We start from the raw sequence: 24407 nt of genomic DNA, 5'->3' as shown, positions 1-24407 counted from the left end.
AGCACTTTGATGGGGCCCGTGGGAGTCTGTCCCAGCATGAGGGACTCCTCTCTCATGACTGTGTCCTTGATAGGTCCTCATAGAGACAGAAGCCCCTGGGCCTTCGGAGCAGCCCTCCTGGGGTTTTCAAAGTGCTCTCTCAGAGAGGGAACTGAGACACAGGAAGTTCACTAACCAGTGGTCCTTCATCACCTGTGAGTTCATCTCAGTAATAGGAACTACCCGCCCGGCTTGAGATAGAACATCTCTCAGGGAGATGATTTTCTTCGACACAATACAGTCATTGGGGTGGGGGCTTGGGCGGCAAACAGGGTCCTGCGAGAACCTCTTTCTCTTGTGGGACCTGCGAGAAAGCACATACCTTCCAATCATAACAGGGTCTTTCTAAAATGTGACTGGCTTCTTGGACCCTGAGTGAGGGCAGGGATGGGCTGAGGACACAACACTCGAAGCAGACCCTTGATCCTGCCCTTTGTTCCTACCTACAGTGGTCTTATCTTCGCTTGCACATGGGAGCCACCCCTCTACTCTCCTGTTATCTTGCCCGGAAAAGAGCCTTGCTTCGGAATTTTGGATTTAAATCTCAGTTGTTCTTCCGGCTATTTATGTGACATTGGCTGCCCAACGGAGGGTTTGATTTCCTATATTTCATAGGGAGAGGCCACAACTTGCCTCATATGACACTCACTGAGATGACCATGAGCAAAAGACAGACAGTAACAAGTGGGGGTGAGGATATAAAAATTAGGACCCTCGGTACCGCTGTGAGAATGTAAAATGGCACTGTCACCTCGGAAAGCAGTTGAACCGTTTCTCAAAAATTTAAACCTGCCGCCACCATATGACCCGGTCATTCCACTTCTAGGTATGTCTATCCAAGAGAACGGAAGCAGAACTCGTACACAGAGGCACTGTCCACAACAGTCAAAAAGTGGGAATGATCTAAATGTCCATCAAATGATGGATGGACAGATAGAATATGGTATATCCACACAATGGAAGATTATTTGGCATTAAATGTATGTTAGCATTTAACTTAAGTGTTGATGTGGCTGGATTAAAATCTATGTTACAGCATGGATGAACTCTGAAAACATTACGCTAAGTGACAGAAGCTGGTTGAAATAAGAACACATATCATATGATTCCATTGCTATGCAATGGCCAGAATAGGCAAGTGCCTGGGGTAGGGGGCCAGGGGAGGATAGGGTGAGGCAAATATTCTACAATTAGATTGCTATGATTGTTGCACAAGTCTGAAAATACACTAAACATCACTGAGTTGCACAGTGTAATAGGTGAACTGTATGGCATGCAAGCTATAGCACAATAAAGAAAATAAACATTTTTAAAGAGGTGAAATAAAGACATTTTCAGGAAAAGAGTGAAAGAGATTACTGTCCGTAGACATGCATTGCACGAAATAGTAAAGAAAACTCTTCACGCAGAAGGAAAACAATACTAGATAGAAATTTCAAACCACACAAGGAAATGTAAGAGCACAACAAAAAGCGTAAGGCAAATAACTAGCATCAAATTGCGGTGTATTCCATAGCAGCCGAGAAAGTAAAAGAACTTACAGCAAAATAAGACAGTAGAGGGGAATCTCGTAAACATGATGCTGAGTGAAAGAAAGCAGAAACAGAAGCCTGTAAATTATCGGAACCGATTTCTATAAAATACCAGAACATGTAAAATCCACCTTCAGTGTTAGATGCCGGGTTAGATGTCCTGGGGCAGGAGAGGAGTTGTGTCGGATGTGAAGGAGCGTGGGGGAAATTTTGGAGATGTCTCCGAAGTTCTGTTCTGAATGTCCCTTACATAAAAGTTTATTAACCTGTGGAAGTTCACGGAGTGGCACACTTATGTCCTGCACGGTTCTCTGTATGTAAATTTCAGTGCCTTTGAATATGGGTGGTCCCCCATCCAGCTTGCACGTTTTCATTTCTTTGCCAAGTTGTAGATTCCGTGTAATACAAGGGTTGTGGTTCCACAAACAGTGGCTGCACGTGGGTCATAATTTACTCGAGTGTAGCAGAACAAAAAAAATCAGAGTGGGTGTAAAACAAACTAGGAAACAGGGCAGAAGAAAGGAGAATGTTCTCTTCTATTACTTCTGAATGCTTTGCTTTCTGTTTTCCATGGAAATTTTGGTTCTGCTATATTTAATGTAAGCATGGGGGAGCTGGATGAGAAAGGAAGATGATGGCTTTCTCAGAAGTAGGAAGTAGGAAGGAATAGTGTGAAAGCTTCCTGCTCCCCATACATGTCTAAGGACCATATAGAGAAGTAATAGTTGCAATACACAATAATATAGAGAGAAAAATGGATACAGAAATAAGAAAGGTGAGGCATTAAAATATAGGCAAAGAAATACTAAAGCAGTCTCATCTATAAATGAGGATCATGATTTCTTCCCTCTTTGTTCCAAGGAGTTTTGAAAGTTACATATATATGTGTGTTTATATGTTTGCATACTATACACACACACACACACACACAGAATTTTTATAACTTCATATCCATATGCTATACATAAGAAAAATAGTTTCAATGTTCAATTAATCTGCATGGCTAAGAAAGGTCTTATATTTGAGGTAATTGTTTGAACACCTAGAAAATGTAATAAATGTATGAGGAATCTTAAAAGATTCTGGGAAATTTGTGACTCAGAAAAAAACTCATGTTTGTGATAAATTACTAGCCTTGGAATTCCAGGCCCCCCAAAGAACATCTAAGAAAGTAAAGGGTTAAATGGGGTCTTAGAACTGTATCATGTTAGCAGGGAACGTCACCTAATGCTGGCTTACTCGCCCACCACCGTTTGTGAATAAAGAAATAGAGATCCAGAAAAATCACTGAGAGCAGCACACAGTTAGTGGTTAATAAGGGTTAGTTGTCAGTTATTAGCCAAAAAGTGTTAAATGGCAAAGTGTTACATGGTTACGGACAAGTTGAGGCTGGTTGTGTAGGAAACACGGGTGAGTTCAACTGGTGTGGATCAAAGCATTTTAGAAAAGAGTAGGTTCCAGTAGTGATCAAAGTAGGGATCAAAATGTGTGAGTGATAGGAGTAGGTAAGATTCATTACATTTTTCATTCTTGGCATTTTTATTGATATTCAGCACGTTTAAACACTCGTTAAATTCTGGACATACAGTGAGTAACAAAACTGACATGATTTCAGACCAAATGCAGTTTATGGACTTGTAGGAAAGAATTACATATAATATCTATATAATACCAATATCTACACCTATCTAACTACATATACATATATAAGTTGTAGAACACACTTTGAAGAAAGCAAACATAATTCAAATGAGAAAAAAATGAGTAACATATATTAGGTGGGCGTTCAAGAAGTCCTCTAGAAGTTAATGTCACTTGAAAGTGCCATTTGAACAGAAACTCACACAATGAGAAGGATTGAACCAAATGAAGGTCGGTGGGAAATCGGTGCGAATTCTCGGATCCATTCAAGTCTTAATGCATTCGAAGAATTCAAAGAGTTCTGGCATAGATACGAAATTGAAAGCCATAAGGATACCTCAAGCATCAAGTAAGATAGGACAAAAAAAGACAGAAAGATGGATTTAATGAAGAAGGAGAAAATCAAGAGATAATGATACAATCAAAGCGAAGAGACCACTTTTTAAAAAAGAATTGGTCATGTATATCAAGAGTTCAAGAAAGATGAATATCATACGATTTCACTTATATATGGAATTTATGAGACAAAACAGATGAACATAGGGGAAGGGAGGCAAAAATAAGATAACAGAGAGGGAGATAAACCACAAGAGGCTCCTAAATACAGAGAACAAACCAAGGGTTGCTGGAGGGGCATTGGGTGGTGGGATGGGTTAAATGGGCCGGCCCTTGTTGGGATGAGCACTGGGTGTTATATGTAAGTGATGAGTCACTAAATTCTATTCCTGAAATCATTATCACACTATATGCTAACTAATTTGGATTGAAATTTAAAATAAAGAAATAAAAATATATAAGAGGAAAGACAAGACGAGTCTAACAGATAAGGCAGCATGGAGGTCATTAATGAGCTTGACACAATATTTTTTGAAAGCTTTGAGCCAAAGCCAGATGGCAGTGGGTTGCAAAATGTGTAGGGAGTGAAGACGAGGAGGTAGACTGTGTCATTAATCACGTTGAGAGTTTAATTGGAAATGAGAGCATAAGAAATAGACCTGTAGCTGGCTGGGAATGTGTGGCCAGGGAAATATGTGTGCCTGTTTCTAAGAAGGAAGATTCTAAAGTATTCTTAAATGCTGAAAGCACTGATCAAGTGAAAAATGGAAAACATAAAGACGTAGGAAATAAAAGAAAAACATACTTTGAGAAGGCCAGAGGAGATGGGATCCATAGCATGTGTGGTAATGGGAAGATTATTGAAGGCCAAGACCAAGGTACATAGAACGTTTCTGAGGCCAACCCTAAAATGGAAGAAGGACCTTGGTAGAGAGTCAATGGTGAGCCCTTCCTGACTTCTGGCAGATGGTCCTCTTGATGGCCTTAATGAGTTCCTTGTTACGAAGACTGTAGATAATTGGGTTGACGAGTGGTGTTAGTACAGAGTAGACTACAGCAAGTGTCCGGTCAAGGGTCAGGGAATAGCTCTTCTTTAGGCGCACATACATGAAAATGATACTCCCAAAAAAGATGAGCACCACAGTGAGATGTGACGCACAGGTAGAGAGGGCCTTCTTTCTTCCTTCTGCTGTTTTTATCTTCAGTACAGCACTGATGATTCTTCCATAAGAAACCATAATAAAGAGGAAGGTGATAAGGATGATGACAGCATTGATAGCAAAGTCCACGAGGACATTAGTGGATGTGTCCTTGCAGGCCAGGCTCAGCAGAGGTGGGAAGTCACAGAAGATGTGTTGAACTTCATTATAGCCACAAAAGGGGAGCTGGGAGACCAGGATGACTTCAGAAATGGGACACAGGAAGCCACAAGTCCAACAACCAGCAGCCAACTTGCCACAGAGTGTCGGGGTCATAACTGCAGGGTAGTGGAGGGGTCGGCAAATGGCCAGGTATCGGTCATAGGCCATGGCTGTAAGAAGGTAGCATTCAGAGGCCCCTAGAGAGTGGAAGAAGTAGGTCTGAAGGAGGCATCCAGCAAAAGAAATGGTCTTCTTCTCACGGAGAAGATTGGCTAGCATGTTGGGGATGGTAGTGGCCGTATACCACAGTTCCAATAAGGAGAGTATACTGACAAAGTGGTACATGGGTGTGTGGAGGGCTGCGTTCAGTCGTATGGCCAAGAAGGTGAGCAAGTTGCCGCAGAAAGTGAACAGATATGCCAACAGCAACAGGGCAAAAAGCCAGCCCCTGACATGTCCCACTTTGGGGAAACCAAGGAACACGAACTCAGCCAGGCTCGAATGGTTTCTCCGTTCCATGGGAGGCTGGGGTGGGGAAGGGAAGGAGAAGAAACTGAGTGGAGGTGACCGCCAAGCCCAACTCAACACTTCATTTCTCTTTATTGTGTTTTTAAATTTATTTAAAGGCCGCATTTTATTACTCTTTTTTTCATTAAATTTTTTTAATGTGTATTTCTTTTTGAGAGTGAGAGGGGAGGGGCAGTGAGAGAGGGAGACACAGAATCCCTCATTTCTTAGACCAGGGTGAGTGAGAGGCTTCTCAGAGGAGGAAGCTCCAGAACTTTCCAGGCACAGTAGCAGTTAGTTAGAGAAATGAAGAAAATAGTTCAGACAAGAAGTACACGAGCAAATGCTGAGCAGGAGAGAGCCGGACTTAGGGAAATGCGTGTTCTCTTCTATAGCGAGGCAATGAGGGAGGTTCCCCCAGTGACCTGGGACTTCACCCCCTTAGGAAGAATGCCAGCCAGATGCCTGGCATCATCAGATGCAGTTTTTAAAGCATCACTGATGTTTTACTCTTCTAACCTCAACCTCAGAGGCGAAGGTGTGAATTTGCCTTGTGGGTGTTTCTGGTGGAAAGAGGAGTGGGGTGTTTCACAAATCTGGTGACTGTGGACTCCAAAAGAACCGATCAGGTGGCAGGAAACCTATATCCTGCATTTTCACAAAACTGATTGTATGACTAGAGGTTGGGGATACAGAGCTGGCTTGGTGAAATTTCATGCCAAAAAAGTGTGGCGCATTCTAATTGTTTTCAAGCACAGTGTGCAGCAGATACAGAGAGACAGGAAGGGAGAGAGACAGAGGGAGAGGGAGAGGGGGAGGGAGAGAGAGAAAAGAAACCACCAACGCAAAACATCGCAATGTGACTACAAATGCATAAAAATGGTGGCCAGTGTCAGCCATGTCATACCCGGTAGAGGTCACAGTGCCTCTGGAGAGGGCTGTCCAAACTCTAGCTTCCATATTGACAAGCTGCTGTGTCTTCTTTTTGTAGCCCTAATACTTGGGACAATGGTTTTCACATTCAAGGTATTCAATGAAACCATTTTTTAAATCCAACTAGTGAATATAACAATTAACGCAGCCCATACGCTTTCCCTCCACTCACTCAAACTCAAATGCTACTCCTAAACCCATGTGCCCCGCAGTGCAAATAAACTATTGAGTTTGAGACTTTAAAATGCTCAATTGATTCAAAGCAATCAGTGTTTAAGGCACTTCTCTTGGACCTCTTGGATCTGCAGGGAACGCGCATTCACCTCTCTAATTATAGGAGACAAATAATGTTAACACATAAATCTTTGCTTCACTGCATTTCTGACATCTGTGCCCCTCCTAACCGTGCGCTTCCGGTTTGCCCTTCTCTCTTTTTTCTCCACCTGGCCACTGTTTCTCATCCTTCAATATTAGGTCAAGTGTCAACTCCTCAGTGAAGCCTTTCCTGACTCCCTTGTTCCTTCTTCTATGTCCTCGTAATGTTTACAGTGCCCGCTAAACACGCTGTAGTACCTTTATAATGAGTGTGCTCTTCCCCATGAATTGGCAAGATCCTTGAGAGTAAAGGTAGTACTTAATTAACTGCTGTGTATCCGCACCAATGCCCAGAATAACAAAGCACAAACCTATGAACTCGTTAATGTTTTTCTAATGTGCTTGAACTTTTTTGTAGCCTGAATTTAACTTATATTTTTTAATTGCCCCTGAACACATCCTTCTTGTTGTCCCCACGGCATCATGGGCTCCATATATCTAAAGGAACTTAATGGGGCACCTGGGTGGCTCAGTCGGTAGGGGGCAGACTTCGGCTCAGGTCATGATCTCGCGGTTGGTGGGTTCGAGCCCCGCATCAGGCTCTGTGCTGACAGCTCAGAGCCTGGAGCCTGCTTTGGATTCTTGTCTCCCTCTCTCTCTGACCCTCCCCTGCTCGTGCTGTCTTTCCCTCTCTCTCCCTCCCTCTCTCTCTCTCTCAAAAATAAATAAACATTAATTTTTTTTCTACAGGAAGTTAGCATCATAATTTTTTCTTGCATCGCTTCCTGTAACCCTGTTGAAGAACCCATTACCCTTGTCCACCCAGAGAAGTTAAATTCAACAAGTATTCTTTATCATCTTTTGTGTGTAATTGTTATCGATGATGTTTTATCCTTCCGCCAATTAGCTTTTCTGAAACCAACGGTTTGTGTAGATCAGTAAGGTCTTGCAAACATGGAATAATTCCAGAAGCACCCACCTTCTGGATCTAAAATTCTTATGTCAGCAAGTGTCTTTAACCTCCCCAGTTAGAGAGCCTGCATATGCCCCTCTCTAGGTGAAGTTTTGTCCTTCTTTTTCTTTTTTTTAATGTTTATCTATTTTGAGAGGGGTGGTGGTTGGGCAGAGAGAGGGAGACAGAGAATCCCAAGTAGGCTCCACACTGGCAGCTCACAGCCCGACGCAGGGCTTAAACCCATAGACCCTGAGATCATGACCTGAACCTCAATCAAGAGTTGGACGCTCAACTGACGGAGCCACCCAAGCACCTCTGGGTGAAGTCTTTTCAAATATGTCTGCTTCTGAGATGATAAAACACCTCACAATCTTTGTATTCACCGTTCCTGTGTCATGAATAATTTTCACAGAAGCCCCCACGTTCTGCCCTCCGTGCAGCACACACAGGGCAGCTTCTTGTCTCTCAACATTTTCAAAGCAGGTGTTAGCACAGTTAGCCACTCTCTCGGTTGTAGAGTGAATTTAAGTATAGAATGGGGAGGATGATGGACAGGATGGCCTTCAAAGTCTCTTCCAATGTGGTAGTCTATGATTCTCACAACAGGACATTCCAAATCCTTATTTCAGTCATCTTTCCACTAAGCCAACTCTCTGATTTCAAAATATTAGCTGTTTTCAAATCCCGTGTTCTGGGTCCCAGAATCGCATAGCTAGTGTGGCGGTCGGCTCACCTACCAGCAGCTGAACATCGCCCACATCTGCTTCCATCTTTCCTGGCTCAGACATATGTGGGAGACCAAGACTGGATCCAGGAGCCTTTTCTCCTCTTCAGAGAGTCCTATCCCCATGGGTCAGGGTCCCCTGAGCCCACTCTGACTGTTTCAGGCCGCAAGGGGTGCAGGCAAGGGAGAGACCTCCAGCCCCAGAGGCAGGTGAGAACCCGGCTCAAGCCAGCCTCCTGGGAGGCACTCGGACAGATGCCACGTTGCCTTCCACCACCTGGGCTCCAAGAGGCTGTCCCCAAACACTCCCTATCTTGTCACCGCTTCCTCCATGCCCACCCCACTCCTATCACCACTGACTTCTGCACACAGACTCTTGGACTCTGGCTCTGAAAAACACAGCCCCATCCTATCACCTCCCTTCCCATAACCAATGCACCCTTGCATTTCCTGTCTCACCTCACAGGCCCGAAGAGACTGTATTTCCCCACCTCTTTCTGAACAATCACTTCCCCGATCGTGTGCCTGATTCAACCCTACATCTCTCTTTCTTTGAGATGCCTCTCTGATTGGAGCTGCCTCTTCTGGGGGTCGGAGGAAGCATGGGTTTTGGAGCCTCAGAAACGTTCACTTCAACCACAGCTCTAATAAAATACCCATTTACTGAGCCTCTGCTAGGTCACACGTATCTTGCTTGGCACGGCCCTTGCACTAACCCTTGCAGTTACCCGGTGAGGTTGGTGCCATGGCTACTCCGTTTCACGTTTGAGGAAACCAAGGCACAGAGACTCTCATGATGTGCCCCAGGTCACACGGCTATAAGCGCCCACGCTCTGGCCTCAGAACCATTGTTCATCACTTCTAAGCTCAGGAATGTTGGTAGCGGTTGAAGAGACATAACCAAAGTCCCAAGTGGTGACTGTCTCAAGGCTTGTACTCCTGACCCCCGCTCTTTGCCTGCCTGCCCTTAGGCGGTCATTTGTGTCCTTGAGTCTGTATTTTCTTGTGTATAAATGTATGTGGTGAGGGTTACGTGAGAGGACTGTAAAAAGAAACTACATTCGTTCTAAAATATGTCCACCTACCTGTTGTTTAATGGAATGGGTTCTACTGACTCACCGCCATGAGGGGGGTCACACAGTGGAATTTCCAAAGGATTCATGGATTCGTGTTAGGTGATCTGGGGTCAGCCTCCTGGAAGCAGGGCTTCATCTCGAGTGAATCCCGCCAGTTACTGGACATAAATCTATGAGCAGGCATCTTAATGAATCTTATCTAGAAGTCAGGCAAAAGCTGTAACTGATAGAGAAGCAACAGTCATTCATATTAGCTAGGAGACAGCGATTCTTTTTTATAGTTTGTATGGTGATCTCATTTTTGTACATGCTTCTACAAGATTTTTTTTTCCTCATATCATCACAATCACAGAGTGGCTTAGTCTGATGTTGGTCTCCTGTGAGAACACCATAGCTGCCTTTCAATGTCTTCCATTTCTCCGATAAAATACATAAAAGGCAGTGCGTAAAAGTACACACTAGGTGATGCATATACTTTAAGTTTCTTCCCCTCCCTGCCATTATACCATTTTCCTGTCTAGTGTGTCCAACATTAATTTATAGTTTCCCGATTGAGGAGTTGACTTGTTACAAAATAAAAGTACTAATCTGAATTGTTGAAATGTGAGTTTCCAGGAACTGAAACTCATCTCTTTGTCACTCTCACACATTGGTCCTGAAGTGACCTTCTGGACCCCATACAACTCTATTTCACCAACGCTAGAGCACGGCTTTCATGTCCTGACTTGATTATCTTTGCTTCTAGCGGAAGGACCTCCGACTGTCCCACCTCAAAGTCCTTCAGCATACCGGTCACCCTATCCCAGATGGGCTTGAGTTTGTCACTGCCTTGGCACTGAAATCAGCAACAAGGCTACAAAGATTTCACATAAAAAGAGAAATCAGCTACACGCCCTAAGTTTTGGAATCACACTCCGCTCTGCTTGGAACATTCTACAACAAAACCCCATTGTTGTGTACCTCTGTCTCCTCCTCCAGGGTAGCACCTCCTCATTCTTTGGTCTCCACCTTAATGTCTCTTCTTCAAAGACGTCCTACCTGACCACATTACGTAAACACCCTATCTTCCAACCTTTATTTTGTCATTGCAACTAGGAGATTCTTTTCATAGCACACATTTTAATTATTGATTTATATGCTTATTTCTCGCTATTTACCAATAAATTACAAAGTCAGTGAAGACAGAGACCAAGTTTGTTTAACACTATCATTCAGTGCTGGTATTTTTCCTTTTGCACAAAGTAGATATTCAATTACTGTTCATTGTATGAATTAAGGAAAGGGTTCCCTGGGACACCTGGGTGGCTCAGTACATTGGGCGTCTGACTCTTGAGTTTGGTTCAGGTCATGATCTCATGGTTTGTGAATTCAAGCCCCATGTTGGGCTGTGCACTGACGGTGTGGAGTCTGCTTGGGATTCTCTCTCACCCTCTCTATCTATGCCTTCCTGCTCCCTCTCTTTCCCTCTCTCTCTCTCTCTCTCTCTCTCTTTCTCTCTTTCTCTCTCAAAAATAAAATAAATAAGAATTTTTAAAAAGGGTTCCCGGATAATTGTCCCCCCCATCCACCCTCCATAAATGTACTCAACGTTTACAACCAGGGTAGGCCAGATTCTTCTGTTATATGTTTCCAGAAAACTCTGTATTTATGAATTCATCTCATTTCTAGTAACTTACATCCACTATCTATTTTCAAATGGAACTGTAAGCTTCATTAAGGCAGAGATTATGTTTGTCTATTCCATATTTGTCTGTTCCACGCTAAATCCCTCTTTCTAACACAGTGCCTGGCATAGAGAAGACCCTAATAATGCCTTAATGAATGGATACAAAGATTTTTTTTTCCTATCCATATTTGTTTGGAGGGTTTGTTGTGGTTATTGTACTTTCTGTTTTTGTTTTGCTGCCCAGACACAAGACCCTTCCTTACCTCCATTACAGTCTATCTTGTGTCACTCATCTGTTTCCCAAGTGATTTCGGACGCTATTACATCCTGACTCTGTCATCTGCCAACATCATGTGACCTACAAACTTGATGAATATACTCTTTAGGTTTCCCTTTGAGGTTGTTAGTACAACTTCTGAGTGTCACCGCTGACTGAGTAGAGATCCCTGTGACAAAGCCCTGGGTCCTTTTCTTCAAAGTTATATAAAACACATTCTTGGGGTGCTTGGGTGGCTCAGCTGGTTAAGCATCTGACTCTTGATTTCGGCTCAGATCGTGATTTCAGTGAGATTGAGTCCCACGATGGGCTCTATGCTGACAGTGTGGAGCCTGCTTGGGATTCTCTCTCTCCCTCTCTCTCTGCTCCTCCCCCACTCATGCTCTGTCTCTCTCTCCAAAATGAGTAAACGTTAAAAAAAATTAAAAATATTTTAAAAAATAATAATAATAATAAAAAGTGTTCTGCAACACACCTAAGGATGCCGTCTCTGCACCAGAGCCACCAGTGGTGAGATGCCAAATTGCGAACAAATATAAAAACGATAAGCAAACACTTCATTAATTTGTGCTAAGAATATAATTTGCCCTAGAACTATAACGTAATCTGTTAAAGTTTCCCAGTCTATACTTTATAGGATAACATGTAAATACTGTACAAAGGCACGGGCAAACTTTTTAGTGAGCCACACGGTAAATACTTGAGGCTGTGCAGGCCTTTTGGGTTCCATCACAGCCACTCAATCTGCACTTGTAGGACACAAGTAGCCATAGACGATACCCAGATGAATGTACGCGGCTGTGTTCCAACCAAAGTTTATTTCCACAAACAGGCTAGAGATCCCATTGGGTCCATGAAGCATAGATGGATCTGGAGCTACAGTTTGGAAACCCTTTCCACGTTCGCGCACGCGCACACACTTTATATTGAATAATATTTCTCCGACTCCAGTGTTTCGATGCTGCTTCCATGTGCCATCGCCCCTGAAAAGGTATCTCGCCCAATCCCAGAAAGCCTTTATACAGCCTAAAATCCTCAAGTGTATGTAGAGCAAACAGATATTCTTCTACAAGTTTTCTCTTATGTGAACTTCAACGCAATCTATAAACATAAACGTCACCCACCGAGAACAGAGACAGAGCTGAAATTGGGGCGTCTGGGCGGCTCAGTCGGTTACGTGTCCGACTCTGGCTCAGGTCATGATCTCGTGGTCTGTGAGTTCGAGCCCCACGTCGGGCTCTGTGTTGACAGCTCAGAGCCTGGAGCCTGCTTCAGATTCTGTGTCCCCCTCTCTCTCTGACGCTCCCCCATTCATTCTCTGTCTCAAAAATAAATAAATGTTTAAAAAATTTTTTAAAAAGAGTCAGAGCTGAAATAAAACAAGTGAAAGCATTTATTTGGGGTCTCACAATAGTGATTTGGAGAGCACAGATTCAGGTAGCAACCGAGATTGTGTCATCCTAGGGAACAAACAGGAGGGACTTTTAAGGAAAATTGAGAAATGTGTGTGTGTGTGTGTGTGTGTGTGTGTGTGTGTGTGTGTCTGTGTGTGTGTGTGTGTGTGTGTGTGTTGTTTACAAAGAATTTGGATCGGTGTCGGCAGCAGGAAAGTCATCTTGGCTGAGCATAATTGGTCGTGAGGGCTCTCACCAAGCAAATCCAATATGTAGCAGATTGTAGATGTTCACGCAGAGTCCTTGGAATATTTGTGGTTTGGGCCAGTTCAAATGTTCGTGGTTCCACTCGGTGAGGACGTGCATGAAGCCCACTTCCCCAGTGGTCCCCCAGCTCCATTGTAAACCCCCTGACATAAGTGACCCCATTTCAGGTCACCTGTCACAACTTGTAGAGCCCACACCCACCCTGCACCCTGTCACTTAGAGCTCGTAGGCAGAGCCCTTTGTGTGGCTTGCTGATGGCAGAGATGCACTCACAAGCCCTAATGAGAGTAAGGGTCACAGTGGGCATGTCGCATTAGCCCCCTTTCAAAGAAGAAAAATGAAAATTTCGGAGTAGCCAGCCCACGAGGAAGGAAATTAGCTAGAGTTGAAACTACAAAACCATTGCTTGGACCTCAAAGTTTGTTTAGAAACTTTTTAATAAATCTCCTGATGATCATTAATAAGAGAAGCATAAAGACATAATGATATAAGGGTCACCTGTGTGGTCCAGACAGTCAAGTGTCCAACTCTTGGTTTCGGCTCAGGTCAGGGTCTCCCAATCCATGAGATTGAGACCGCATCAGAGAGACAAAGAGCCTGCTTGGGATTCTCTCTCTCTCTCTCTCTCTCTCTGCCCCTCCCCAACATGTGCACTCTCTCCCTGTCTCTCTCTCTCTCAAAATAAATAAATAAATAAATAAATAAGCAAACAAACAAACTTAAAAAAAAAAACTGTGTGTGTGTGTGTGTGTGTGTGTGTGTGTGTGTGTAAAGTATATAAGATGTAAGTCCCTGGAAACTAGACCATTGCGCATAGGAATCACGCTAAAGCAAGATTCATGCTAATGCTGCCCAGAAGTCTACCACCCGCACAGACTGTACCTGTTTTGTTTCTAGGTTAATTTGCATCATCCACATTATTTCATAGATCTGAGGGCATCGTAAAGTGTGTCCACCATGAGGGATTAGGATCGGTTCATGACCTGTACTGGTGGTTAATCATTTCAGCTATATCTGAAGGTGGTATTTCCCCACCAAACCAAACAAAAAATAACCTTTGTTTTTCAAGGTAAAAAAAATTTTGAAAATTCATAACAGCTCTTGATTTCTAAAGTGGTAATCACTTGATTTCTAATATGGTAATCACGTTTACTCTCTTCCTCCCTTCTGTTCACACTTGTAGGAGTCTAAAAGAAATAAAAATAAAAGTTCTTTTGGCAATTTTTTTTAATGTTTATTTATTTTTGAGACAGAGAGAGACAGAGCATGAGCAGGGAAGGGGCAAAGAGATAGGGAGACACAGAATCGGAAGCAGGCTCCAGGCTCTGAGCCATCAGCACAGAGCCCGATGTGGGGCTCGAACTCACAGACTGTGAGACCATGACCTGAGCCAAAGTCAGACGCTTAACCGACTGAGCCACCCAGGCGCCCCATCTTTTGGCAATTTTTGAGCTGAAATTATGTGGAGTTTTTTATAAACTATGGCGGACACCCTACACCCTCCTGTTGAGGATTCCAGATGCCGAACATGGTTCAGCTCCTCATGTGGATTTCACACTCTCCCACATGGTCTATTTTAGTTCTGTGTCTGAAAAGCCATTAGAGAAAAGACTTACATTCAACATGGCTCTTTACTGTATAAAACAAAGTTTAAGTTACAATTTCTTTTAGTACTGTCACTTTCCTAGACCACTGAGTATAATTAAATTATCTTATAAATCTGACTCACCTGATCTACGATGGGATCCCTGTCACCCCACGTAGGACACTTTTTCTCCCTTTTCTTCTTGAATATCATGATTACTCTTGACCTTGGGGAATGACCTTGGGGAAGGTTGTCAAATTCCATGAACACCACTTCCGGAACTTGTATGAGATTTTGTCTTATCAAAAGGCCAATACAGAGTAAGGAGAGGTTTTCCTAATATTGATTTCCCTTCACACAAATGTGTTCAATCTCATCATTTATATATAAGTGTTAGGTAATGATGTTGAATACAAATTCACAAGAATTTCTCCAAAAGTCTTGAACATCTTTTGTTAAGTACTTTATATATATTTTTTTGCTGTTGTGAATTCTCTTTAATTATATTTTATGATAGTTGTCATTATGCAATAATGACATTGGCTTTTTGAACTGAATTGTATCCAGCAAGCTGGTCGACACTCCATACTAATTTTAATAATTTATTTGTGGTTATGATGCTTCAACACAAGTAAGAGTACATCTACCAATAGTTACAGCTTTTCCCAGTATTTATTCTTTTAATGGCTTTAACCTTTTTTGTTTATTTGCTGCAACAGCCACTATCTCCTCCAACGCTGAATGGAAGTTGTGTTAGCCATTAATCGTGTTTTGCTCTCAATCTTAAATGTTCCTTAAAAGGAAATGCTTTTCACAGTTCACTCTCGGATCCACGGCGTGACTTTTTTAACGCGCCTTTATCAAGAACTGTATTTTCTATTTGTAGCTTTACTGTTGTTTCTTATTGTTACATTTATGAATGATTATGGTTTTCTTATTGCCGCGTCAAAGAGATAATCATTCTTTCTCTTTCAATCCGTTAATATGATAAATTACATTATTCATTTTTTCAAATGTTAGATCAATCTTGAATTCCTGAGATAAACCGAACTCAGCCGTAACCACTTAGTGCACAGGATTGAATCTGGCTCAGGAATACGTGGAGGGAGAATTTTGCATTGACGTTCACGAGTGAGTCGGCCTCTGAGTCTGCTTCTTCCACTGATTTTGTTTATTTTGGAATCAGCATCAGGCATCAGGCGAGCTTCATAAAATGCATCGCTGAGTGGAATTTCCAGGTTTCTGTTCTCTGCAGGGGTTAAAAGTAGGAGTTACCGTTTTCTTCAATATTTGGTGGAACTCACTTGTTAAGCTATCTGGGCTTGACGTTTTCTTTTACGGTAATATTTGTAACTAATTCACTGTTAAGAGTTTCTAGTGCTTCCAAACTTGACATTGGTGATTTTAAATTTCCTGAAAATGGGTCTAGCTAATTACATTTTAATTAATTGGCATATATTGTTAATACTTATCATCTGGGGGGCGCCTGAGTGGCTCAGTTGGTTCATAGTCCAGCCCTCGATTTTGGCTCAGGTCATGATCTCATGGTTCGTGGGATTGAGCTGCCTTGGGCTCTGTGTTGACAGTGCAGAGCCTGCTTGGGATTCTCTCTCTTTCTCTCTCTCTCCCTCCCTCTGACCCTACCCCTCCCATGCACTCTCTCTCTCTCTCTCTTTCAAAATAAATAAACTTAAAAAAGTTATCAACTTCAACTTTGTAGTTTAAACCTGCATTTTATCCATTCTTCATTTTTAATATCCATATTCTTACCCCCTCTCCCTTTTATTGTTTGTTAGTCTTATCAGGAGTTTGTTTCATTATATTTTCCCTATAACCAATTCTTTAATTTATATATCTTTGTTGTATTTTTTTATTATATTATTTCTGCTCCTGTATTTATCTTTCTCTTTCTCCCCTTGTTTGTTTTTCCTCCTGATATTATTTTAATTATTTTATTATTTTTCCTAGAACCAACTCTTTAATTTATATATCCTCTTTGTTGTATTTTTATTATATTAATTTCTGCTCCCATATTTATCTTTTTCTTCTTTACTTGTTTTTCCCCTTAGATTATTTTAATTATTTTATTTTTTTTCCTAGAACCAACTCTTTATTTTTTTAGGTTTATTTATTTACTTTGAGAAAGAGAGAGACGGTGAGCAGGGGAGGGGCAGAGAGAAATGGAGAGAAAATCCCAGACAGAGAGAATGTCCACTTGGGGCTCAAACTCACAAGCCATGAGATCATGACCTGAGCCACCCAGGCACCCCGTAGAACCAACTCTTTAATTTATATATCCTCTTTGTTTATTCTTTATGTATTAATTTCTGTTCCCATATTTATCTTTTTCTTCTTTTCCTTGTTTTTTTTCTCCTGATAGTAGTTTTCTAAGTTCCTATTTTAGATCAATTTTGCACATTCCTTCTCTTACAATGTAAACACTTAAGGTTATGAATTTCTCTCCAAGAAGCACTATAGGTTTATCCTGAAGTTTTGAAAGTATGATTAATTTTATTATCCCTTGGGTCTGAAAGTTTTCCACTTTCTTTTACAATTTCTTCTTAGATTCATAGGTTGTTTAGAAGTGCCCTTTAAAATATCAAACATATGGACATTTAAAATTTATCATATAGTTATTTATTACAAACTAAATTATGTTATAATTTAAAAACCTGTCTATTGGGCATCTGGGTGGCTCATTGGGTTGAATGTCCCATTCTTGATTTTGACTCAGTTTGCAATCCCACGGTCATGGGATGGAACCCTGCATTGGGCTCTGCCCTGAGCATGAGGTCTGCTTAAGTTTCTCTCTCTCTCCCTCTGTCCCCTCCCTCACTCTGACGCACATTCTCTCTCTCTCTCTCTCTCAAATTAAAAATATTAAAAGTTAAAAAATAAAATAAAATAAAAATGTATAAAAAAATATCTATATAATATTAACTCTCTTAACTGTGTTGAGGCTTACTTTAACTTATTTTCATCTTTATTGGCATATGATTGACAAGTAGAAATTGCATGTATTTAGGTGTACAACTTGATGTTTCAGTTTACAAGTGCAATAGCCCCTTCTGATCTGTAGGTAATATGTTGCAAGACCCCCAGTGGATGCCTGAAATTGCAAATATATTATTATATTTATTCTTGTACATAATACCTAGGATCAAATTTGATTTATAAATTAGGCACGGTAAAAGATTAGCAACAATAGCTTATGATAAAATAGGACAATTATAAGAATATACTGGGCTAGAAGTTATATGAGTATGGTTTCTATCTCTCTCTGTCTCAAAACACCTGACTATCTTGCACTCTCCCTCCTTCTTGTGAGGACGTCAGATGATAAAATGCCTACGTGATGAGATGGAGGAGGTGAAGGGTGGAGGCATTGTGACACAGCGTCAGTCTACTAGTGGCCGTCTGATGATCCGTCAGCGAGAGGATCCTCTATTTCCAGACCATGGCTGACCACGGCTTCCTGGAACCACGGATAAGGGGTAGTCACTGTGAAATGATGGCCACAATCAAGCTAATTAAATATCCATCAGCTCACATACTTACTATTTTCTTTCTTTCTTTTTCCTTTTTTTTTTTTTTTTTTTTTTTGTGGAGCAAACTCTGGAGATCTCTCTTAGCAAATTTCAAATATACAATAAAGTATCGTTAAGTACGGTCCCCGTGCTGTGCAGTAGATCTCCAGAACAAAGGGCACACAACTTTAGTGTGCCTTATTTTACAGCTTGGAATGAGTTTAATTCGTGCGTGCTTGAAGTTGATCTGGATTTCATGTGCCTTCAGTGGGTGGGTTGTGTTAATTACTCTCATGAAATGTTTTATATCCTTACTTATGATTTATCAGCCTGATGCATTATTTACTCAGGAGAGGGTTTTTGAATATCTTACTTTGACAGTGGCTATGATTGGTCTGCTTGTGGTTCCCCCGTCTGATTACTGGACGTCGTCCATGAGGACAGTTCCCTTCCACTCCCTGGCAGAGAGAACATGCAAACTGGTGGTGGTGGTGGGGGGGGGACCCAGGACGGGAGCAGAGGGAACGGCTGGGCCACACATGCCCACAACGTCCCCCAATTTCACCAATCAGATCAGATCAGTGGTTCTGATTTGACTTTGCTCCAAAGCATCCTGAGTCTTGTTGAAACACAACCTGCCAGGTCCTCCCCTCAAGCTTTGTCGTTTAGGTAGTTCTTGGACGCATGTTCTCACTAGGATAAAATTCATTATTTGTGGCTACGGTTTACCTGCGAAGATTCCAGGTGAGCTGTTGAGCCTCATCTATGCCACGGCTAATCAATGCACCGTGTTTGGGAAAACTCAAACGTGTTGTGACTTGTTCACTAAGTGAGGCAAAGACCTGGAGTTGTTACCTATAATTTCTTATTTTTAGACCTTTATGATTGTAGAGAGCAAAACACTTTGCCAGTAATGACTCTGCAGTTTCATGTGAATCATATTTAAAAGTCTGTTCTGCAATTAGCCTACATTTAAGGAAAAGTCCCTTCTGGCTTCACACAGGCTCTGAAAGGTCCACAGTTGGCAGGGGTGGCAGAGAAAGTGAAAACTCAGCACAACCAGACTCTGTTTTGTCAACTGTTGTTCTTTCCTCTTGCTCAGGAGAGTTCACATTTTTGAAATGATCTCAGACTCTTCACCTACTAACTGATTTTGCTAAGTCACTCACCCATTTTCCCGCTGTGGGAAATTCGGTGAGAAAACGGACACAAAATAGTCCAGTATAAATGGTTGGTCTGCATAAGAGACTACGGAGCTGGGCAGGAGCTCAGGAAGGCTTCGGGAAGGGTGGAACCTGCTCCTACCTCTGGAAGGCAAAGTAGAAATGGCAGGAGGCCAGGCCCCTAGCGCTGGCCAGAGAAAGCCTTGTATATACCCCATGGCAGGCCACGTTCTTTGTATGTAGGAGGAGACAAGCAGCCCCCCGCCCCACCCCGCCAAGTGGTACAGTGGGAAGAGTTAGAAACCCTTGGTACTGTTCCATCCCCAGACGACTTCTCAATTCCCATGTAACCGTGGGCAGGGCGTTTGCCACCCACTGACTTCACTTTTATCTTCCATAAAGACAGACGAGTTTGGGCCACATGGCTGCCTAGGCCCCGCCCAACTCAGAAGTTCAGTGATTCAGGGACTTCCTGGTGGCAGGGAATTGCAGATGGTGTCTGCTCCAAGTAAGTCTTCGTAAATCCTGTGCTGGCTTACTCTGGACTTGAACCTAGTCCACTTGTCTTACCAGGACAGGCCTCTCCCCACCCCACCCCACTCCCACAAGAAAACAACAATCACGTTGCCCGGGGACCCTTGGGACACTTTGAGTTCTGCCACTGTTGTTGTTGTTGTTGTTGTTACCACACATAAGATTAGCTTTCATGCTTTAATAGTGTTAAAATGGGTTTCTCTTCACTCAGGACCCCCACAAAGGTCAGAGCAGAGAATGTAGTCCAGATCTGGGCTGGATGGTCAGGGAGCTGACCTGAATGAAGCCAAGGCTACATTGCTGTCAGAAAAACCTCAAGTTCGACAGCCCATCTCCATTTAATGAATGGAGATTCCAGAGGTGCCTGGGTGGCTCAGTTCCTTGAGCATCCGACTCTTGGTTTCGGCTCAGGTCACGATCTCACGGTTCATGAGATCAAGCCCTGTGTGTGGCTCTGTGCTGACAGTGTGGAACCTGCTTGAGATTCTCTCTCTCTCCCTCTCTCAAAATAAATAGATAAATATGAAAGAAATAAATGGAGATTCCAGAACATTCCATGGCTCTAGTGAGGATTACTGATTTGGGAAGGAGGGCAGTGTCACTGTACATCACCCCACATACCTTTTCCTTCCACTAAAAATAAGTTAAAATAAACATCAAGTCATCTTTGTCTTAGAAAGTATCTCAATATCATTAGGAAAAAACAAGAAACCCCCCAAATCATTCATTCTACCATTGTTTTAAACGCTGCCCAGAAGAATTCTTTCGAAAGCAAGTTTCCTTTACGTATTTTCAGTAGAGATGCTGCCCTGTTCTCTTCAGACAAGGCGTCCCCTCTGCAGATCCCACAGTTCCGTGTCTGGTCTGAAGGGAACTTTCAGAGAAGTCCCAACTAGGCACCCAGGAGGTTAGGATTCCACAGTCTGAGGCTTGGGGGGATTTATCAAAATCAACAACTTTGAAGCTGCTTTATTTTTCCCTCAGCCCTTTTCTGCCAATCCTGCCGCCACTTCCCTCTACCTTCATGACCTCCCACCACCACAGATATGCATGGAGCGAAAAGCAAAAAGGAAACATCCATTTCTTGATATTAGTCATTATGTCACTTATGGTGGTGGTGCTGTGTGTGAGAGAGAGAGTGAGAGGGGGGGAAAGACGGGGGGGAGGGGGGGGAAGGAGGACTGACTCTTCAACACAAAACAGTAAACTCTCTGGAAACATAAACGATGCCTCCTTTTGATTACCTCCTCTTGGTTCCCAGAGCTAGTTCTGCACTCACGGGACTCGGTCAGTGGGGTTGCCCAGATGCCTAACTGATGACTCCCAATTCACACCACAGGGCATATTCCTCTAACTCGCTTTTAACCACCAGCACCCCCAGAACCCTCATCTCCCATCTTCAATCTTCCCTTTTGGAGAATAACTTCCCGGCTCCAGCTTCAAAGTCTCTTGGACTGCGGGATTTCCTGGGGACATGGAACCCCATACTTGTATCAGCCCCTTTCCCATGGTTTCCCGATCCACATCGGAACACGTGCCCGAGAAGCTCGTTCCCTTTTCTTCTGCTAGCCTTGTTTTTCTCCTTTCTCCATGCTTTTCCAGGACCCCATCTTGGACATAATGCCACAGTCAGACTTTGGTCTTCCAAATCTTTTCAAACATAGTTCCATTTCTCCCTAAGTTCTAAGTCTGCCTAAAGATCTGCACCCGCATCCTTACTTTTGGTTATTTTTTATAAGATGTGTCTTTTCACCCGTACTGGACAGGAAAGGGTTCAGAGGCCACGTTGGCTTGACCTCTACAACTCTCTCAGTTTGCTTCAAACCAAGACGCTGTCTGTTGGAATATGCAGGGTGTTTGAACATCTACTGGAATTTATTTATATACATTAGAATACACAGTGCATTTGAAAAAATTATTTGATGGATTGTTTGAGCGACTAACGAACTGACCCCTACAGTCACCAAATGACTCCATAGACCCTCAGGGTCCCTTCAACAGAGCCCTGATCCTCGGCGTAACCCTCCTGACAACCTCCTTCACCTTGTTACGAAGACTATAAATAATGGGGTTGAGGAGAGGAGTGAGAAGGGCGTACCCCAAGGCGATATGCTTGTCTGTGCCCTCAGAGCGGCTCCCATGCAGCCCCACATAGACAACAAAGGCAGAGCCAAAGAATAGCACCACCACAGTCATGTGGGAGGAGCAGGTGGAGAATGGTTTTTGGGGGCGGAGACAGAAAATTAACTGCTTCAGAACTTTGCTTCTTGAAAAATTTCCCCAGAGCCAGAAGTATAGAAGGAATAAAGCTGAAAATGACATAAATGTTATAAAATCACTTTTCAAGCCCTCACTTTTCGGAAGGCAGAAGAGGTTTGCATCTCAGTCTTGTTGACAGTTGGAGTGGAGTCCAGCTTCTTGCTGCACAGCCAGTGCTTTTCTGGGGGGATGGAATGTGACCCTAGAGTCAGGTTCCAGTGTTTTCTCCCACATTCCCCATCAGGAATCCTCATACTCACCCCCTTACAGTCCAAAGGAAACATCCCTCGATTCGTTAGAGCCTCCACACCTTAGTCCCCATATCCAACAGTCAATTGTGCGGAACTGTGGAAGAAGGAAACACCCACATTCTCAAAGGCGCCTGCTGAGTCTCCCTGGAGGATCCCCTCTGGAATTCCAGAATGTTCTCAGTAAGAGCTGGAGGAAGACGCAGTGAAAGAAGAGGGAAATGTGAGTCCTCTCAGAAGAGCCCCACAGAGCTCAGAATGGTAAGGCCAGAAGAAGAATCAGTGAGTAGACACAGTGCATTTTGAGGAAGGGTCCCCAGGGAGAATTCTGCACCGGGAAGTCCCTAAGGCAGGCACTTATGAACCGATGAAGTCAGGACTCTATGGTAGGGTTCTAGAAGGGTGGTGGCATAAGAGAAAACTCATTCTCCTTTGGAATTGGCTTTCTGAACTTGTGTTGCCGTTAACTCAAAATGAACATCGAGCTGGCCATTTCTGCTTTCTTTGCCTCAACTTCCTCTTCTCTAAAATGAAAAAGTTTAAGTAGATGTCTTGGTAGCCTTGGACTACCGCAGTCCTCTAAACCTACTGAAAAATGGTTTGGGGGGAGGGGGGAGGGAGGCGATCTACACTAACATGCCCAGAGTTCTCCTCCCACACCCTTCACCCTAACGAACCTCCCCTAGGAAAGATCAACGCCCTCCCCTGGCCCTCTGCTTCTACTACACTCACCCCTGCTGCCCTGTCCCTGCCCGTTACCTGACCGTGTGGATGACATTAACACTCATGGCACCCTCCTCATCATCGCTTGCCCCCCAGGACTCTGCCCTACTTATATCTCATGCTCCGGGACACACTGGTCTCCGGGGGGATCCTTGCTGCGTGCTCCCTGGGGTTGCCGGGTGTGACTAGCCGTGTCCAAGGGGTTACTCTGGGGCAGGAAGTGGGGCACAGGAAAAGCGAAGCGGATCCACTCTGTTTCTCAAATAACTTTTCTCAGCCCTGCAACCCTGATTGTTGGGTTCTGGAGTCCCATGTCCTCAAGTTCCAGAGAGCTTTCTCCAAGGAGAGAGAGCCCACCTCCCATAATCTCGGGCACACACGGACAGTAACACCTTGAGCATCCCAGAAGTTTTATCTTTTCAAAATTCTCCTTGCAAAGAGATTCCTCAATCAGCTGCTCTTTCTGACCACCCTTAACTTCAGCACCATATGAGCACAGTCCATTTAGCCACCACTATCACTTCTGTGCCCAACGTCACCACCTCCTTATTGTCACATTTGTTGTGCCCCCTGTCGTCATTCATTGTTTCACTCATGGTTTATTAAACACCTAATACACTGCTCTCATCGCATGTTCCAAATCTCCATTACCAGTATGGCTACCATTACTTACACGGTCTCCATTATGATTACCCCGGACTTCCTCATGAGGCTTAACTACTCATTCATGATTACTTTCGCTTATATTCATATCCCCAATATTTTCTTCAAAAGCCCTGGGATTAGCATCTGAGCTCTGATCTCAGTTGGGCACTACTTGTGAGTATATACTTGAATAAATATGGAATTCAGAACAATGATAGAATAAAAGCATTTATCTGTTGAAAGTAATGCACGTGAATCATTCATAAATCCAAATGTACTTATTTTTTAAAATCAAAGGAGGGGACAAAATACATGCTAACTTAAATTTAAGGTAAAGAGGTAACCCTAGAAGATGAACAAGTAATTCAACACTGAAATGGAGGGAATCATTGAATGTTCTAAGACCCAAGCGGAGAAGCTTCCTACGGGAGCTGAAGATTTTTGAGCAAAAAGAAAATGCTTTGAGAATGCATTTGAGGCCTTTGAGAATGCTAATGTAATTCCAGGACTGTAAGAGTCCCTTTGGGGTGGGGGGGGGGGGGGAGTGAGGGGGGGGCGGAAGTCTCAAGTATTTGGACAGAGAGTCTCGTTCAGGCTCAGCCAGCAGTGAGCCCATATCCCACTTCCTGTGAAATACGGAACTTTCTACAGGGTAGGGAGCTACAACTGCCCTCTTCCTAAATCACTGCACCCTCCACAG

At 43.2% G+C, this 24407-nt stretch overlaps 1 protein-coding gene and 1 long non-coding RNA gene across 2 annotated transcripts; both read right to left on the bottom strand.

Annotated features, from left to right (window-relative positions):
• Positions 1-2580: 2580 nt before the first annotated feature.
• On the bottom strand, positions 2581-6475 carry LOC131496063 (olfactory receptor 6N2). Its single transcript, XM_058701238.1, has one exon. It carries the CDS (start codon positions 5540-5542, stop codon positions 4484-4486), a length of 1059 nt encoding a protein of 352 aa, XP_058557221.1. The 5' UTR covers positions 5543-6475; the 3' UTR covers positions 2581-4483.
• An 8722-nt stretch (positions 6476-15197) lies between these two features.
• LOC131496030 (uncharacterized) lies at positions 15198-22630 on the bottom strand. The gene is made up of 2 exons (XR_009254274.1): positions 22352-22630; positions 15198-15857 (listed from the first exon to the last, which is right to left on the bottom strand). It is a non-coding gene; the product is annotated as an uncharacterized LOC131496030 (long non-coding RNA).
• Positions 22631-24407: the final 1777 nt, after the last annotated feature.

The sequence above is a fragment of the Neofelis nebulosa genome, chromosome 15, assembly GCF_028018385.1.
Source record: "Neofelis nebulosa isolate mNeoNeb1 chromosome 15, mNeoNeb1.pri, whole genome shotgun sequence".
Classification (NCBI taxonomy): domain Eukaryota; kingdom Metazoa; phylum Chordata; class Mammalia; order Carnivora; family Felidae; genus Neofelis; species Neofelis nebulosa.
Note: the sequence above shows the minus strand (reverse complement) of the source record. Positions and strands in the feature narration are given on the sequence as shown.